The sequence below is a fragment of the Pararge aegeria genome, chromosome 16 (genome assembly GCF_905163445.1).
Source record: "Pararge aegeria chromosome 16, ilParAegt1.1, whole genome shotgun sequence".
Classification (NCBI taxonomy): Eukaryota; Metazoa; Arthropoda; class Insecta; order Lepidoptera; family Nymphalidae; genus Pararge; species Pararge aegeria.
The window spans coordinates 2,543,468-2,564,372 of NC_053195.1; the positions used below are offsets into that span (position 1 = coordinate 2,543,468).

Sequence of the window (20,905 nt, forward strand, 5' to 3'; positions counted from 1 at the left end):
TTACAATATATCTACTCTTTAACATTTATAATATAATAATAAATATTATTCTTATACATAGGGATTATATTCCCTTTGCATATAATAACTATTTAATAAAAATATAAATAAGTTTATGAATTAAATAGGCTAAAATATAAATTAATTTTCTTTCAGGCTTTTCTCTCAACGCTATGACAAATAATATTGAGACAACTCGAAGTAGACAAGTATAAAAATTAAGTTTCACAGTTATATTTTACGGTAAGTAACAAAAATTATAATGTAAGTTGGAAATCAGCAACAAGTGCAGAATTTCTTTGCATTTTTAATTAATCGTTCATCTTCATCTCTCTCATTTTCAACCAAGGACCTGAATGACTGTTGTTCTTTGGTTGACAGATGACTGACATTTGACAGAACCATAGACAATTCCATGTGCACTTCAATTTCGATCGATCATATGTTTTCTTTGTGTAGTTTTTTCAGCCGCTGATATTCGAATTGGTTATTAAGTTTATAATAAATGGTTATGCTAGAAAGTCGTAGGAGTGTTTGAAGAGTGTTGATTAATCTGTTTATGCGTGTAGACTAGTGAAAAGATATATTTTTTTCAAGTTCTTATAGGTGCAGTCGGAAGTGCACGTGTTTGCTTTTTACAGTCATTTTCTGAAATTTCAGTCAGTAAAGTGCAGCTGAAACTTTTACTTTAGCGTTAGGAATGATGCCGCTCCCATTATACGGCCTTTCAAGTCTCTATTTAGAATATTTTGCGTGAAAACGTGGTTTTAAAATGAGTGTTAGGTTCATTTTGCTCACTCACTTTGGTTATTTTCTATTTAAAAGTTTCAAGGCGAAATCGTAATCCTGGACCAGAATTTACTAGGATAAAGTGAAAATGGTATGTATGAAACGCATTTACCCCCTCATATGCCATAAGTTTTGATAAAACAGCACATTTTCGTATGATATGAAAGTCACTATAATGAACATGTTGTTTTTTTGCCAATAATTTGCTGCGAAGACTGATTATGCTAAATTTGTCAATAATTGGCTACATTATTACTGTAGTTAAATTATACAAACAAGTAATCATATAACTGGTAATATAAATGCTTTTTGCAAACCTTTTTATACATTAAAAAAACTTATGTAGGTACATGTTTTCCTTTGCAAGTAAATTACTGTATATACTGTATATATTAGAATACATATTTTCGATAACTCATATTTCAATCTCTTATTAACACTCTAAATTATTAATAACACATGTGGTTATTATAGGTTTGTGGTAAAAAAAAACTGATTTTGTCAAATGTTCATTGAAGTAAGTGTACTATACTGGCGAATTATATATCTGCTCTTGAAATAAAATCTACCAAAGTACTTATTTAAAATATAAAATTTGCTTTGCTTTACGTAACATTAATATTTCTTAGTCTAAACCTGTAGAAATGTGTGCTAAATAAATGTGAAAAGGTAGCGTTCCATGCTACAAATTCCTCTGACCTATCAGAGGTCTTTGCCAAGCTATGGGACATTATATAGGATGATGTGATTTATGATTTGATGTTGCAATCAACGAGAGTAATTCAATTTTTTAATTATGAAAATTTCATATGTATATTGAGTAGAAAATTAAAATCTCCTACATTATTTAGAAAATTTGGATATTTTTACATTACCATTAGTAAATTTATAAAATGCTATAACTTTTGCAGAATATTGGTCGTCAAATAATATTTCTCATAAATAACAGTGAAATATGCATTACATTGTAACTTCAAAGTTTAATGAGCTATTTAGGAAGTACTTATTTGTCCAGTCATATTTTAATAACCTCTTTCTTTGTTTCAGTTAAATGCACCAATGATGCAACACCACATGTGCAAGTGTTTCAGTGCAAGCAATTCTCATTGTGTGCATCTACATAAAATACACAAAAACGACAATTTTAAAACGTGAAACAAGTACATTCAGTGTGTGAAGTTGCTGGCATATTATTTTGCTGAAAAAATTGTGTTTTGAAAATAGTGCGCTTTTTGGATGCAGTGTTTGTTCATAGATGGCGTTGTTATCATTGCTGAGCTAGTGAGGAAGCTGTTCTGCTACTCGCTACTAGATGGCGCTGGTAAGTGATTATTGTGGCAAACTTTGTAATTATACTGCCATCTAGCGATGAGTAGTGATGTTTTAAGTTTTAACTTTGGCGATAGATGGTGTTGTCTAGATTTGACCTGACACTTTGTCCCTAATATTTCTTTTTTAAAGACTTTGCTCTTTTATTAAATAACAGTAAATTACGAACCTGATTTAAGTAATTGATATTTTAAAATTATTTTTAATTTATAACACAGCATACCATCTAGCGTTGAACAGTGTTATTTTAAGTTTTAACTTGTGCGATAGATGGCGCACTGTGGTTTGTTTTTTATTAGTCCGAGACTTTTAAAGTTTTTTGTAGGCGACTGAGAAGCTCCTTTATCTAGTCTGATTCTGAGATTTGTAAAACCTACTCTAGTATTATTTTGAATCGTAATTCTTAAATACAATATTAATTTAATAGATTTACCTAAAATTCGGCTGACCTACCGATTCCATAGCTGGGTCAGGGTGATCTTTCTATGTACCTAACTATACATTTGTTATTAGGGTACACTGCCGAGGATCTGTTTGGTGAGGAGTATACGAATTGAAGAAATTATAAATGACAAGATACAGATTCTCCTGCTGTTCGCGGAGTAAAGCAAATTAAGCTTTATTTTCCATAATATGGGTATTATGGATTTCCGCAAAGTAATCCAATATTTGTATTTTCGTTTCTTATGCCAAAAAAATGTATTAACAATGTTAGGTGCGTAGTTTTATTTTTCTGATAACTACAGCAATTCGCAATTATGTCGTCAACAACGATCAGTGCCAAGTTTTTCATATCCTCAGACTTTATTGTGGGACTAACTGTACATATTTATTGTGAAAACCCGCTCGCCTGTATTGGAGCAGCATGGTGGGTCGTAGTTGTTTCGCGTAGTAAAGACGAGACCTGTACACCGTGACATTAGGCCTTTTAATATACTGGTTTATGATGATTATTATATTGATAGATCGACGTTTTTATTGATCTTCTAAGAAACTTATTCACGTATTTACTAAACCTAGGAATTGCCCGAGTCAGATGCCTAGTGATTTAGGTTATTCCTACAGAAAAAAAACGTTTCACGAACTCTTATTTGATTACTAACGACGTTAGGTGCCGTCTAAAGTTACGACACCGATACGGCGGATCGTACGTAAATCTTTTCTAGAAAATTCGTTTTTTTTTTTTTTTAATAATCCTAAATCCCTACTATTATATCAAAATAGAATGAGATTACAACCACAAATTAACACAACTGGCAAGGACCATAGATAAGTTAGGTTATATGAGTTGCGTAGTAAAAATCCATTGGTGAAAGGTATATATATATATATATATATATATATGTATATGTATAGGAATCTTCTTTCATTAGGTGTTACTTACTTGCCTTGTCCGACGTAAAATTAATTAAACTCTTGAATTGATGATACTGCTTAGACTGCAGGTACATAGATAGAATTACTTGAGTATATTCTTTTAGATGCTGTCTCGTTTCAAGATTTGTATATTTCTAATTTTAAATTGTATTTAAATACACATTTTCGTGTTTAATATACATTTTCGTGGTTAATTATAAATCTAATAACGGGAACATGTATCTCACTATAATGTCGACATTGAGACCGAATAATAAGGTAGGGCATGTATTTAGCCACATTGGTTTGCGACAAGATAATCTATCTGGAATAAGTTTTCAATGTCAATTAAATGATTTTCGATAAGAGATAATATTCAGTATAATAAATTTCAGACTTTCTAACTCCGGAACATGGTAGCTAACTTTGACATTCAAAAGAAAGCTAAGTCACTCAGTGGGCAATAAAGAGAGCTATATTCGAAAATATAAAAAAAATCAGAAACTTGTTCTCAAAGGTGTTTGGAGTCCACCAATCCGCACTGGGCTAGCGTTGTGGATTACGACCTTAATCCTTTCTCATTGTGGAAGTAGACCCGCCTGGATGGTAACTAGCCACGAAAGCCTATTAACGTGCTCTTCGAGGCTCGGGGTTAACCCATCGCTAATTTCCAAACTTCGGGCTGGTAGTAAGAATTTCTTGATAAAGAAACCCAATACTATTGATTGCCCCGACCCGGGGATCGAACCCAGGGCCTCGTGATTTGCTGCCCAAAATTCAAAATTCAAAATTTATTTATTTCAAGTAGGCCTAATGTAAGCACTTTTGAAACGTCAAGTCTGTCTGTTTGTAGTGATTCTACCACCGGTTCGGAAGGCAGATTCTACCGAGAAGAAGCCGGCAAGAAACTCAGCAGTTGCTCTTTTCCAACATCAACAATTTACATTTTGCATTTTAACATTCATTTTTCTATCTTGTGTGAGCTGAAAGCGGAGTCGGAAGCTTCCAAGCAACCTTGTCATTAAAAAATTCATAACTTGTGCATTGGCAGGTCCAAAATCACCTTAGGAATCATATTATAAAAGCGTATACTCAATCCCACAAATGATCCCTGTACCTTACGCAGACGATATGCAGATGACACTAATTTATGACCATTTCTTGTAGGTCGACTGTTTATGTCCACTTTTTGTTTATAAGTACTAATATGTTGTCTTACAAATACTATATTGTTATAAATATATTGTGAAGCTACAGTAAGTATGCCTATTTCTTTAAACTTCTCACGGAGGGATTCGCGTGATTTAAGTTTATATATTGACCGTACAGCTCTTTTCTGCAATATAAATATAGTTTCGATATCAGCTGCTTTACCCCATAACAAGATTCCATAGGACATAACACTATGAAAGTACGCAAAATAAACTAGCCTAGCTATTTCAACGTCAGTAATCTGTCTAATTTTTCTGACTGCGTAGGCAGCCGAGCTTAGTTTACCCGCTAGTGAATCTATATGGGCACCCCACTGTAGCTTATTATCCAAGGTCACGCCCAGAAAAACTGTGGAAGTCTCTATTCTTAGTGATTCACCATTTATCATTATATTTTTATCAATTTTCTTTACATTTGGTAAGATAAATTCGACAAACTTTGTTTTTTTTGCATTTAAAAGTAAGTTGTTAACTGTAAACCAGTGCGACACATGCGACATAACACGGTTTACTTCGTCAGCCCAACATATATAGGCATTTACACCTGTATACCTAAGCTACTTGTATATGTACCTATAATTAGATTAGCTACCAACTTACCTAGTGATAAACGACTAAGACACCGGGAGGTATCTTTGCATCGTTCGAGTCCGTGTAGGACTGCGGTGCATTGATAATGCATTCGTATTTATATCAAATAACCCACCAACTCAATGTCATGAACATAAATATCTGGCAAATATGAATTTATAGCTATCAAAAGTTTAATTATTTACCCACTTTATAAATTTACTGTAACACTAGTTACCATGTAGGCACCCATAAAGTTTTAACTGCTATGATTATTACACAAACAGAACGTTTTATTACAATAATACCACCACGTTCCTGGAATCTGGAATCCTTTTACTGTGTAATAGCTGTCACTTTTGACCTATTATCCAGGCAGGTGCCTACGAAATTAACTTTGCTTTGATAGTTCTCGTTGGTAGACTACCTTCTTGTAAGACAAATAACACGTTTCACTACAATAATACTGCCATATTCCTGGAAGGTGCCAGCTATAATGGTGTATGTAGGAACGCGGCGGCATACAAACTGCGCTTATTAGGAGTTTTTATTTATTTTAGTGTTCCGTAACAGGAGGATGGGTGGCCAATGACGTGTGATATTATGCTTAGCGCGGAAAACTAACGATACGATTGATATACTTTCACCAAGCAATGGCGACCTCGTACAGTTAAACGCAGCGTTGGTAGACCCACGACAAGGTGGACAGATGGCATTAAACGAGACATGATGATCAGTGGCGTGCATAGCGGGTATACACAGGGTATGCGGATGATATAAAATGAAGAAAATCTCCGGTGCGAGTTATAAAAACTTAAGTGTAGGCTTTTCTATGACTCTTACAAGGCCTGCCGTTAAGTATTTTATAACTGGAGATTTTTTCATTTTATATCATATGCCCTGCTTAGTGCATACCCTGTATGCACGCCACTGATGACAATGATGACGTAACTAAGCTTTCTTCCTGATTCATTCAGCGGGCGATGGAGCTATGCTCGGAGTGTCGAACAATCATTAGCCTATAAAAGTCGAGTGCTGGAATAAACGAGGCAATGCCTCTCCCATCGGGAGGGTTTAGAAATTATTAATTTCGAGACACACACACATAGACTGCAGTTCGAGCTTAGTAGCTTCGAACGTTTCGAAGTTTTGTGTGTTTTAGCAATTAAATATTATTATCATTATAACATCTAGTATAATAAAATTATAAGAATAGTTTTTATTATGATGATTTTAAAACATTTCTAAATTCTGCAACCCAGTTGGCTACCTCAAAGATGTTAACACTCTGTTGCAACAATCTATCTCTTTATCATGTTTACGTGTACAATAAAGTTAAGAAACACATTCTATACCCCGAAGTAGCTAAACCGCTCTCCGAAGTAACTAAACTGCTTTGCCTGGCACAACCAATAGAAGTTGAGACCCATACAACGTGTAAAAGAATGATGAAATAATATTGAAGGATGCATTAGTATATTTTATAAGGAATCACCCTGTAAGAATATTAAATTAGAAGAAGCATTATTTTTACATACAAACGAATTCAAAATATTTTAAGTGTTTACTTATGACAACCCTATTGAAGATAAAAGACCGACACGCGCACAGTAACTACGCTACGCGACGCGTACCTAATACAGGATTTCTCACGATTTTTTTTTCGCCTTTAATAAGAAATCGTGAGAAAACCTGCATGCCTGAGAGTTCTTTTTAATGTTATCAAAGGCGCGTGAAGTTTAGTCCCCACTTTGCTACCGTCATGGACTAGGGCCTGAACCAGAGGCACGAGTCTCCTCTCATTCTGCGATGAGGCTCGTGCCCTGCTGTGGGCCGGTAATGATAATATGAAGACTCTGTAGTCTCACTGTGCAACTGCTTCCACTGTGAGGGTTCCGCTAGATAATTTATGAAAAGATGGCGCAATATCGTATCAAATTACGCTTATTAGAACTTTTTTATTTATTAACTTATTTCGTAACTGGGCTGAGTGCCCAATGACGTGTGCTATTATGCCTAGTGCAATGTGATTGCATTTATTCCGAACGCTCAACGAAGCGGAGTGGATTAGTATTCGCAACCAGGCAAGACATACGTTTTTTAACTATCCCTACTAATATTATAAATGTTCTTGTTTGTCCTTTCTTTACGCCTTAACTTAGCAACCAATTGAAACGTGATGTTTGGCTTATAATTACGTAGTTAAAAGGACGGAAAAGTAAACTATTGCTACTAAATTTTTCATAAGAACCGCAAAAAAACTCCGATGATGAAAAAGGACTACAGTTTACCTATAAAACAAAAGACCAATTATGTCTTAGAACAGTACGTATTGTGGTTGATATAATATGTCAGTTAATTAATTAATCAAGTTAACTGTATAGGTATATATACTAAAGAAACTGAAAACAATAAACAGTACAGTACAGTACAGTCTTCTGTTCTGTAATAAAACTTAAGCCTTACTACTATATGAAACTTACTTAATCTAGTTGCTCCATTTTAAAATTTTGATCATTCTGTTTTCCCCTTATTTTTAATTTAAAAAAAGCACACAGAAATCTGAGGCTTAGATTGACAGATTGTTGGACTTAGAGTAAGTAAGATTTATTTATTTGTATTCCATTTCCAGCACATATAACATTACTGAAAAATTAAATCTACTGCGATACTGAAGCTTGTTATAATCTAAATCTACTAATTATTGTTGTATATCCTTTGCTATTACGTATTTCCTATTCCCGTTCAAATAACTCTCGTTGCACTCAAGATATACCTACGTAGTCCGTCATACAAATCTAATGCCCATTCCACCAATCGATTTTCACTAGGCAACTCATATAAACTAATTTGTCTATGGTTCTTGCCACAAGGTGTGGTATTTTGTGTTTGTATTATCATATACTTTTAGGAAATTTATTATGGCAAAATAAGTATTATAAGCTTTAAATTTTTTATTTTTCTTTTTTGTTTTAATTAAATTTTTTTTTTCTTTATTTGTATAATAATTGCTTGCTAGGTACTTATTCCTAAGCAATTGTGGTTAATGTTATCGTATTATATGTATAACCAAGATGTGGAAACTTCATTGGTTTATGTGATACAAAAATACGGCATTACTTTTATGTGTAATAGTACTGTTTGTTTCCCTTGAAAAGCTAATAAATAAATAAAAATAATTTTCATATATTAAAAAAAATATATATATTTTTTTCGTATGTCAAGTGTCAGTTTAAGAGTACCCTCAACTTTACGCTCCTCGGAATAGGTGTCCTAGCTTCAGAGGGCGCCTAACGTCCTTAGACATCACATAAGAGTTCGAACTTGAAACTTTTTTTCTCTAATCACCTAAACCACTAGGCATCCAAAGATTCCTAAGTTTAGTGAAAACGGGCATAAATCTATTTTCACAGTATACGGAACACATCATAAAAGTCGACATACTAACTTGAACAATATTTATTAATTTCAATGATCACATTTCACATGTTTTGACCCAAAGCGCGTAAACTGTTGGTCGTAAAGATGGTTATCGCCGTAAAAGCGTGTGAAATTGGTGTGTTATGTGTATGTCGCATCTAATTCTAGTTTTAACTGATTCCTTATAACGTCCCCCTAATTCCTGTTACTGGGTAGTTAAGATGAGGATTTTTATTGTTTCCTGCTACATGGCTACATTTTCTCCACGGGGAAAGGACAAAACCATATCCCGTCCCATGGTTTTCCCCACTCTCCGAGAATGGGCTCGCGGGTGGAAATAAATTCAAATAATATTACTAACTACTGGATGTCTGTCAAATGGCGGTAAAATTTTATATTACCCTGGTGCCGTTCTTTGGCATTAAGACAAGTAAATTTGATCTCCTGAAGACTAATGACTTTTTATCCCGGGATAATAAGCGGTGGGATTTAAAAATAAACTGAAAAAAAACGCGGACGATATCTATAGCAACAATAAATAATAATAAATAAATAAATATACTGCGACAATAAACACATCGCCATCTAGCCCTAAAGTAAGCGTAGCTTGTGTTAAGGGTACTAAGATAGCTGATAAATATTTTTATGAATATAATACACATAAATACTTAAAATAAACAAATAAACACCCAGACCCTGAAAAACATTAATGTTCGTCACACAAACCTTTTTCCAGTTGTGGGAATCGATCCCACGGCTTTGGACGCAGAAAGCAGATACGCTGCCCATGGCGCCAATCGGCCGTCCATATATTAATTTCATTCTGATTTTTAATATTTGTTGTTATAGCGGCATAATTTGTGAAACATTCAACTGTATCACGGTTCGTGATATATAGACGGACGGGCAGCGGTGTCTTAGTAATAGCCAACCCGCTGTCTAAGCGTCTCTCGCTAGATTTTTTAAAACAGCGAGCGTGCGAAAGCTACACGACGCAAATAACAAAACTCATATCCACCGAAGCTACTGAATCACAGGAATAGCATAGCGCAGCTGTGTCCCCCGCCTTAACCCCATAAGCCGTGTGACTCACGTACCGTTTTACATATTAAAATGTTTTTATATTTACAAACAAAGAGCCGGAGGGTAACAGCACCGGACGTTTCCAGAAATGGATACTAAGTAGAGGAAGTTGGGTATATAGAGGCATTTTGATATGCGACTGATATAGTTACGATAAGGGCTTAGACTAAGGACTGCCGGCGGCGACGCTCGCGTCAATCAATATTACCTAAATCTATATCTATATATATAAAATAAAGTTGTGTTAGTTACACCATTTATAACTCAAGAACGGCTGGACCAATTTTTATGATATTTGATTTTTTTTGGATTTCTCTTAGACCGGAATAGGATAATAAGTATTAAAATATAACATTCATCAAAAAAAAATGATCCGCGGTACGAAGTTCGCCGGGACATCTAGTAAAAAATAAAATATATATAATATAATTTATTCGGCCTTAATTTAATAACACGTATCTATATATTGTATAAAACTTACATATGGAATTAACAAAATAAAAAAATTTCTACATTTGGAAAACTATCAGCTGTAAATACATCATCATCATCATCAAATCAACCAATTGACGTCCACTGCTGGACATAGGTCTTTTGTAGGGAGTTCCACAATCCACGGTCCCGGGCCGCTTGCCTCCAGCGGCTCCCCGTGACTCGCTTGATACCTGGTTGGGGATCGACCAACGCTGCGTTTACCGGTGCGGGGTTGCCACTCCAACACCGTGGAATCCCAACGTCCATCGGTCCTCCGAGCTTTGTGTCCCGCCCATTGCCACTTCAGCTTCGCGACTCGTTGAGCTATGTCACGATCACGTAGATACTCCCAACATAGCTCTTTCCATCGCTCGCTGAGTGTCTCTGAGCCTTCTTTTGAGGCCCATAAATACAGCAGTTTATAAATTGGTTAACTTAGCTAATAACAGGTTTTGGAATAATAAAAAGCCTTGGGCACTATGGGTTAGTCCTTGCCTGTAATGCAACCTGTAGGGCTAGCATGCGCACCGCAAGATAGTTATCTCTATCCATTACTCGTATTCTTTCTATAGAGATCGACGGGATTATATTCAATATTATTTGCTTTAAACGGTGAAGGAAAACATCGTTAGGAAATCGATTGGCGTTGTGCATCGCGTGCTTCGTAGAGTCCGCATTGGAGCAGTGTCGTGACTCTATGCTCTTAAACCGAATTTAAATCTAGAGAGAAGGCCTGTTCCCAGTTGTACCACGTTAATACGCTGATGATGATGATCTGATGATTCCATGATTTTCCAACTTCATAGCTTAATATTAAATAACTGTGAGATGTAGCTTATAACAACAAAAAAAATAGCCGGCTAAGTTTGTTGCGGGCTCTTCTTAGACCAGGGCGCGATGGAACCCTCGTAGCTTTAGGTTTAAGTTGGCGAACGAAGTTGTCACAATCCCCTTACAATTATGTAAACATATATGTATGGACGGTTCATAAACGCCTGTTAGTGTAGGCCTACATGAATAAAGAAATTTTGAATTAGAATTTGATGGTAAGCACAAAAAACAAAATGGTGTTCATATAGACAGACATAAATTCATGTGATTTATATGAAATATTAAGATTTAGTATTCAATCCCGAAGGCCGATGTTCGGTGCGCTTGTATTGAAAACAAATGAACAAAGACAATCGCAAGGCGGTGCGATTACCAGATATATGGAAAATGTTATTGATGATTCATCAACACACTTACATATTAAGGGGCCTCATACACGAAGCAATCCGTTGCCTAGCAACCCGTCCAAAGCGACTATGTCTGAAGAGCGTAGTTGCCGGTGCGATTTTTTTTGTTTTTTCCAATACAAGATAGCCCTTGACTGTAATCTCACCTGGTGGTAAGTTGATGATGCAGTCTAAGATGGTAGCGAGCTAACCTGTTAGGGAGTATGGTAGTCATACCCCTAATCAGTTTCTACGTGACATCGCACCGGAACACTGAATCGCTTAGCGGCACGTCTTTGTCGGTAGGGTGGTAACTAGCCACGGCTAAAGTCTTCCACCAGGCATCATCAGGATTACAGGCACATGAGGCTGAACTACTACGCCTCAGGTTGATGTACCGAGGAGCTGCAACTGCTTAATGTTACCTTAACTTGTTCATAGGCGATGGTTTTCCATTTACCATCAAGTGGACCATCTGATCCAAAAACTAGCCTATAAAAAACCCTTAGCTCTTTTTTTTCTTTGTTTGTTGACGGGGGGAAATCTTCTTAAAAGATACGTTAATACGATACGATAACGATACGTTATGTGGGATTTGGGCCAGCCTCAGTACATATTGGGAGGCTCCGGGATCTCCTAGAACGCACACGTGCAAAAAATATATATTCTACGACACTAAACACATCGCCATCTAGTCCCAAAGTAAGCGTAGCTTGTGTTATGTATACTAAGATAACTGATGAATATTTTTTATGAATAAATACTTATAATATATAGATAAACACCCAGACACTGAAAAACATTCATGTTCATCAAACAAATATTTTCCAGTCGTGGGAATCGAACCCACGGCCTTGGACTCAGAAAGCAGGGTCGTTGCACACTGCGCCAATCGGCCGTCAAAAAAACCCTTAATAGACGCAGGGAGCTGCTGGTACCAAGCGGCAGAAGACCGTGGTAATTGGAACTCACTGCACTAGACCTATAGTCCAGCAGTGGATCTCCATCGGTTGTGTTACAGTAAATTTATAAAATGGGTGAACAATTAAACTTTTGATAACTAAAAATTCGTGTTGGTTTATTAAATTAATTAGGTTTTTTACAAATAACCTAATAATTATTATTTATTTAGTAGTAATATAAATCAAGAAACAATTTTAATTATATTTGATTAACAACCGATTTTCATGTCGTTGAGTTGGTGGGTATTTTGATATAAATACCACTGCATTATCAATACACTTCAGTCATACATGGACTCGAACGATGCAAAGATAAGGTATGATGTAGCAATCTGTACCTATCGTGACAACGACTAGACTCACCCTCAAAAATACGCTTCCTACGCACATTTCGCTCCGTTTGATGTTAGCCTAAAAATAGCTCAATTTTTTAAACCATAAATGTCGTAAGAAACACATTGCATTTCAACGGAATGGATTAAAATGCCAAAATGATAAAAGCACATCCTAGACCTAGAGGGGCTATAAAATACGTTTACGACTTCCTAAGAACAGCTATAAATGGGCGTTACCACTTCAAATTCATATTATTCAGTTATTCAAGTAATTTACGATCAATTTGTAGAAGTGCGTAATGCGAACCAGGCGCCAAAATGTAGCAGAGCGGCCCCCTTAGCGACAAGCTCAAAGACTGCCCATATTCTCACTGTCAATAGGCGAATAATTGAATTCTTCGTTTTCTATAACTGTAACATCACCTGCTTTTAAAATGAAATAAAAAAACTGTCAAGCGCGAGTGAGATTCGCGCCCTAGTGGGTTCCGTATATTTTTGGTAACCTAACGGGATCTGATAATCAAAATCCTTATCTATACTATGACTAAGTTAAGTTTTTTTAGTCCAGCAGTGGACTGTTATAGCCTATTGATGATAATAAAGGTAATCCTACGAAAATACACACATTCCCTATATTAGCGTAGCTTGTGTTATGGGTACTCAGACGAGTGATGAATATTTTTTTGAATACTTATAATATACAGGTAAACACCCAGACAACGAAAAACATTTATGTTCATAACATCATTCGTCAGTTTATCAATTTATTTTGTTCACATCCTATAACGTAACAATTAACATGACAAGCCTACTTTCATAACAAAGTTTAATGTTTTCCATAATAGAGAACTAATTAGGTACAACGTCTGAACAGAACTAATCAGGTATAACGTCTGAACATAAGTTAGTAAACAGAACTTATATATAATTAATATCTTTAACTTCATACCGAAGTAGTACTTATTTACCTATATATTTTAAATTTCAATAGCTCGAACATTTTCTTAAGATAAAAAAGGCCAAGACATACGTGTTTGTAATAGACAACTAACTGATACAAAAAACATTTCCATTAGGATGTGTAGAACCCTAAAAATGAGATCGGATCCCCAAGCTCTATTTGACATATCGTAACTCAAATGTCTTTTCTTGTTATATTGAACATACCATCTTGAGATACTTATATTTATATAGATAGTGTATTCGCCGCCGACCCCGTATTAAGCAATTAGGCCCCTATTTATTGGGGGACAGTAAAGATTTACGATCGAAACCATTACGGCGGTTACGACCTTTAGGATAGTTCCCATTCAGCCAGGTGCGACGCTCTGATTTTTTTTCTCGAAAGCTTTGTCCGCATACCCAGGTTTGGTTCCATTGTACAATAGATGTAAGATTTTTGCACAAAAACCGTCTCGCAGAAACGGGGCTTTGAAAAAAGTGCACCTTGAAGGTATGATTCTGATGGTTGCAGACTGCAGACTAAACCGCAGCAAACGACATCTCTGCGTCCCACGTCTGCTATTACAATAGTCGTGTATTAGAGGGCGATCGATGACATAATAGTACTTATGGAAAAAAAGGGAAAAAATGTTTATTTTACAATTAATTAAAATGTAAAATAAACGTTTTTTTGGCTAAGAACTCACTCGTGGGTGGCTATTTAATTTGAGTTTACTTTTATATATGCTACTTTATACAGTCAGTTTTTTCACAATCAGCGAGCTTCAATAAATAATGATTATTAAAAAAAAACATACACTGCACTGTTTGCAAACAAGCATCAATTAATGTTTGTTGCAAATTTTATTTTGATGTTAATAAAGGTTTCCAATAGCAGATTGAGGTTTTTGTGAACCAATATTTTACCGGTGTAACTACCCAATTGATCTAGTCGTTAGCATGTTCAACTACGAATAACGCGATCATGGATTCGAATCACGGGTCGGCGCAAATATTGTTATTTGCGGAAGCAGAATGTAGTTAGAAAATTGGCGTTTCCATTCCTACCGGTATTCTAGATACATGTGTACAAGTGTATGCTATATTTAGTTTCGCTCTAACTGTTATGTAAGTGTGAAAGAAGTGATTAAAAATTCAAAAGAATCTCATTAATTTTTAACCATTTGTTTTTGGGTAATAAATAAATATATAGGCAATGAATATTAGCTAAATTTGCTATACTCAGCGAAAAGCAGGATAATTTGTACGGTGTAGTTTCTAATTTCTGCAATCTTTATACTCCACACTGAACAGATCTTCCGCAATGTGATGGGAGCATCCTCAGGTTGTGTTGACTTTACAATGAATAATTGCTGCGATAGTCTATTTTAAAAGCAAATAAGGCTGTACATCACGGAATTCAGCAAAGTAAGGCTTTGCCTTAAAGTCTGAAAATTAAACTTTATTCCTTCGTTCGTTCACGTATTGTTATTAAAGGTAAGTAAAGTGTAGTTTAGTGACACCTTTTTATTACATAACAATATCAATTCACTAGCGGTACCTCGCGCGCGTATTCGCGATTCGCGCGCTTTTAAGCCAACCTTAAAAAAAAGACATATGCTGTCGCGGATTTTTTTTTAACTTTTAAAGGGGAATAACTTTGTCGTACATTTTTTATCGAAACATTGAACGTTTATGCAGCGCACGTAGCGGAATTTCTCAAATGGAAAATAAACCCCGATTGAATCATTCTCCATTGGTGTTATGCTTCTATTGGTCTTAGCGTGATGATATGTAGCCTATAGCCTTTCTCGATAAATGGGCTATCCAACACTGAAACAATTCTTCAAATCGGACGAGTAGTTCCTGAGATCATATCGTTCAAGTAAAAAAACAAACTTCAGCTTTAGTACAAGATTACCGTCCCACTGCACAACACGGGTCTTCACTCAGAACAAGAAGGCTGTCAGTGGCACCTACATGCGTTTAACAGTGAAAGCAAGTCCGACGGCGGATAAATGCAATCTCGCTGACATCTGCGGTTGAAGTCTCCAGTCTGCAATATCATGCACGCTATATCGAGTAGGTACCTATATTTCTTGGCGGGACCCGAAATTGCATTTTCGTTTCTATACTACAATGCATACAGCCTACAGCGGGTGAATGAAATAAGAAATTGCGTCATGTTTTTTTTTTATTTTTTAATCTATGGTTAACGGTCTGCTGCCATTCTTAGACTGTTTGACTGTGGACGCGTGCCGTGGTTTTGATTTCTATTGTTTTTTTAGCGTCTGAAATTTCAGTCTTAACTAAATACGGGTCGTATTCTATATAATTGTTCTTTGTTGTATTTTAATTAGTAAGGCGTGATCTTGGCTTATTTCGTAATAGTTGATGCACTTTTAAGTTGGAAAATAGCCAATATGACAGGTTTTCGAGCCCGTTCAATAACTGTTACCTGGTATATGATTCTGTGTGTACGTAATACCTCATTTTGCAAGTAGTCATAGTAATAACATAGCAGTTGTTACAGAGCTCGTCCTCGGCAGTACCTAACGATGGTTCTCCACTAACCATCAGGTGTGCAATTTAAAATTAGATGTTGCCCGCGCAACGACCGCGTTTATAACAGTTTATTTACCAATCCTGTGGCAACAGTTTGTTTTTCCGGGATAGAAAGTAGCCTATGTTACTCTATCTTTTAAACTAACTAAAGAACAAGTTAATTTGTTTTAGTTACTTTGGGCGTTATACTAAGACAATAATAATAATAATATTTTATTTATTTGCCAAATTGTGGGTATACTCATACACATTTCGCTAAACCTTCACAATCGACTGTCACAGACAGTTTTTACAAATAAAAAAATAAATATAAATTACAATTACAAACGTTGTTGTACAGTTATAAAAGTTAACTAAGTAGCTATATTACTGTCACTAAGGTATTCTTTTATACTAAAATAGTTTTTTTTGTTGAGAGTTTAAAAAATTGCTCGCTTGAATTTTACTAGTGTTAGATTTTTGTGACAGTCCGGACAAATAAACACACTTTCGCATTTATAATATTAGAAAGAACTTTCCTCTAAAGCCCTCTGTCCCAAGAGAGAGGAGGCCTTCTTTAATTAAGTAAGTAAATAATACTAAGATTTCATTTTATACGCTCGTTTGTTTCTACGTTATGCTACCTGCATAGCTGACTAAATGTATAACAAATCATTGGATCATAACGAAGCGTAGATTAATGGTTTTAATGGATATAATTTAATATAAATTCGCGATGTTTTATACATTAGGTATAAATGCAATTACACCATTGTCGGCACAACTGATACCCGTTAACACACAACGCCGGCCGCGATCCTAAAATACCACCGGGCTTTCAGTGTGGCCAGATGTATCCTTATAATTTACCCGAAAGTTATATTTTTTATTATAGCAACGTTATCTCTATATTAAGAAGCACACATATAAATATTCAAATACACATTTTAACTTCGAGGTAAATAGCTTCTTAGCCTACCTCGCTTTCGGCTTGGATGGAAAAACGTCTTTGATAAAATGCCTTGTTTTAAATACATTTGTGGTCTAATTTACTATTTTTCAAACATACCTATAACATAAACTTTATACGTTTTTATGCGTATATATATCATACATTTTATATATGGTATTATGCTTATGTATTTCATTGTGGAATATCTGTATGCGAATCATAATAGAATAACCTTTTATATACATTTGTTCTTATATGGACACCTGTCTGTCTTATTGAAATTAATATTTATTTTATTTGAGTCATTTTTGTTTAACAGATTTGAAACTGTCAGAATGCAGATTTCAGACTCACCGATCTGGCAACACTGCATCCGCGCGCGCCACTAATAAATATAATTTTATGTCCGCCTATAAAAAAACATATTTACGGTACAATATACGCCTGAAGAAACTTAAACGCTCATTGCAATTTCTGCCGGTCAAGCTAAAGCCGAATAAGGAATGCGTGGAGTTGTTTAATAGCACTTGTTTTTTTTTTTCTTTCCTCGTTTTTCTTTTTCAATTATTTGGAAACGATGGAGCGGTAATAATTTTAAAGTGTCAATTGTTTTACATGACGTTTTAATGATAACTGTATTTATTTTTTGTTCTGTAACCTCGTTACGTAAAGTGGGTTTGATTGGAACAAGTATTTTTAAATATTTAAAACAGAATGGACAAAAGAGGCGTAACTATTATTATTTTACTTCTTTTCTCTTTTTTACCATTTACTAGCAGTTCTCCGCGACTTCTGCTTCGTACAATACCTAGTAAGTTTCCCATCTGATAAGCTATCGAATGCATGAAAGATTTTTCAAATATGAGTCCAGAGATAATCGCGTTGAAACAAAAAGACACTCTTCAGCTTTGCTGTAGTATAGAATATAGATTATAATATTTATAAGGGTTGCCTAAATGATGCAGGCTCCGTTGGTTAGGCAACGTTAATCTTATTATAGGTATTACAGGTAGTACAGCTTGTAAATATAATTAAGGCTGGTTAAGTAGTACTGCTTTGTTATCTTATCTTATCTGTCTTTTTCTTATATATATAATTTAAATCTCGAAATCGGCTCCAACGATTTTCATGAAATTTGGTATACAGGGGGTTTCGGGGGCGATAAATCCATCTAGCTATGATTCATTTTTAAAAAATGTCATTTCATTCGTGTTTTATCGATAAATGTATGTAAAAAATAAATCCATCTAGCTATCATTCATATATTGGAATCTCGGAATCATTAATATTGGACACACGACTATTTTTTAAGTCTACTCATTCGAGGACGAAGTCGCGCGGGTCCGCTAGTATATGTTAAATTAATAAAAAACTTAAAGTTAAGAACCGCTCGACAGAGGTCAATGTTCTGTTTTAACTTACTCTTTAAGCACTTCACAAACGTAGACACTTTCTTACCCCACATGGGTTACCATCAATGGATCCGCTTACGGCAACGGCAGGCTAAGATGGTAGCGGGCTAACCTGCTGCCTGCTGCATATTCAACCCATACTCCAATCGGTGTCAACCGCTTATCTTTTTTTTTTTTTTTTATATCCATAGACGAGCGCTTGACTTCGATCACACCTTATGGTAAGCGATGATGCAGCCTAAGGTGGAGCGCGCTTGCCTAGAAGATGCCTATTCACTCTTGATTTGCAGGTACTCATATTGTAGGTACTGGGGAAAATGGAAGCTGGAAGGGCATTCCAGATCCTAGCGGTGCTTATCAGAAACGAGGATGCGTAGCGCTTCGTACGCGTTTGCGGTATATCGACCACGTAGGGATGCAGATCCTTAGGGTGCCTCGCGGTTTGATGGTAAGAAGGCGAGGGGGGAACTAGATCAAACAGCTCTTGAGCACACTCTCCGTAATCCGTATCCTATAGAATACCGAAAGGCAGGCAACCTTGCGACGATGTTCCAAACTCTGAAGTTTTTTATTACTGTTTTTTATTTCACTGCAATTTAGCCTTTAAGTAAGTGATGATGCAGTCTAAGATGCGAAACCGATTCGGCGGTGTGTAATGTTTAGATTGGTCAAAGGTAAATGTATGCCTAGGAACCTTCTTTGATTAGGCGTCACTTTTCATAATCATTGCCTTGTTCGTCGTTAATAAATACGGATTTTACTTTGACGATACAGAGTTTTATGTGCAAGAACGGCTACTGAAAGTTTCTACGTTTCCAGCAAGCCTTATATGCGATTTCGAAAATGCGCTATACAACTACTGCAAAAACATCAAAAAGGCCTTCGTTTCCGCACATTAATTTCGCGTGACGCAGCACCTCCGCGGAGCCGACAAAGGGGTTTCCTATGTAAAAATCGAACATTAAATAACATATTAGAGTTACGTAATGCACATCGTTAGTACACGCGAGCGTCTAGACCGGAAACGAGGCGGTTTTCATGCTTAATATCTCTCCCCACGGATGGCCGGAGGCTCCGAAGATATCGATGGATTCGTGCTGAATTTCGAATATTTTTTTACAGGGAAAATGTGGCGTGAATGGTATATCCTGGTTGTTGTATTTTTAAGTGATTTCCGCAATAAGAGTACTCAAATTCGCATTTAGGTAACCACTTCGGATGTATTATTGTAACAATTAACTGAATTGATGAAATGAGTAAGTAGTCATTGTACAGTAGCCAAGAAGTTGCATCACTACAATGACAATTGAAATAGTAGATTGTGCTTCAAGGACATAAAACAATCCTCGACTTAAATATAAACTCATATGATATAATCTTTGCACCAAACAAAAAAAAACGATCTTCACCTGCAGGTTAGGTAGGACGCGTTTGGCACGCGTAGCTTTAGTTTTAAGTTTACGAATGTGGTTATCGCCATCATCTCACTACCGTGTAATTATTATGTACGCATCAAAAGTGCCACCTATGGGGCCTACTTGAATAAAGATCTTTTTGACTTTTTGACTTTAATATGATCAACGATATATACCGAGAGCCAGAAAGTTAAAGGTGTGGTTGCCGGTGTAATTGCAGGCACATGAGGCATAACATGTAAGTACCTCTCAGATTGATGGGTACAAGGCGATAAGTTTATAAACCTGCAAAAGTGGTGGTCTGTTTATAAGCGATGGGGTTTCACTTACCATTAGGCGGGTGACGTGTACTAGGTTTCATCTTACCAGGGTATGCATACAGCAGGAAAATTGCATAAAACTAGAAACCATCTCCTCCTATACGAGTGATATATATCTATTTTAGGGTAGGCAGTGCTTTTGCGCATGTATGAAGTGCACGCCACTGGGTGGGTCATCTGCTTGGTGTTAAGATTGTTACCATAACAAAAATGTATAGGTATCGGATTTTTTGAGTAAGGTTGTAGACTCTGTAGCAGTACAGACTCTACAACCTTACTCGTCTAACTGCGTCTGCAGGGACTGCGTCTGTCTGGGGATAAAAGGGACTGCGTCCCTTAATTCATGCCGGCAAAGCCCTAATATAATCTTTTTATAAATGTACGTTATAATAAGTTTTGCGCAATGTTACCATATATAAATAATACTTATGTATTTCATTAGTAACGGGAAGAAGTTGCTCCGGTTACAAATATTTTGGAACGCTTTTGGAGAGAGCGGTCTCTTAATAAACTAATGACGCCATGAATACAGTAACTGTCCTCACAAACACCTCGTTAGTGATTCAAATTCTCG

General features: G+C 35.9%; 1 protein-coding gene across 3 annotated transcripts in view; it reads left to right on the forward strand.

Moving 5' to 3' along the window:
- LOC120630279 overlaps positions 1 to 20,905 on the forward strand; it is a 222,139-nt gene that overhangs the window by 1,194 nt on the left and 200,040 nt on the right. For 2 of the 3 annotated variants that reach the window (XR_005659018.1, XR_005659019.1), the window contains exons 3-4: positions 157 to 243; positions 1,837 to 2,110. Coding sequence is in view for 1 of the 3 variants with exons in the window: in XM_039899453.1 (XP_039755387.1) it covers positions 2,026 to 2,110 (85 nt within the window). In the remaining 2 variants the exon portion in view is untranslated. Of the gene's footprint in view, positions 1 to 156; positions 244 to 434; positions 881 to 1,836; positions 2,111 to 20,905 lie in introns of those variants that run through there. The other variant, XM_039899453.1, reaches the window with a different exon arrangement.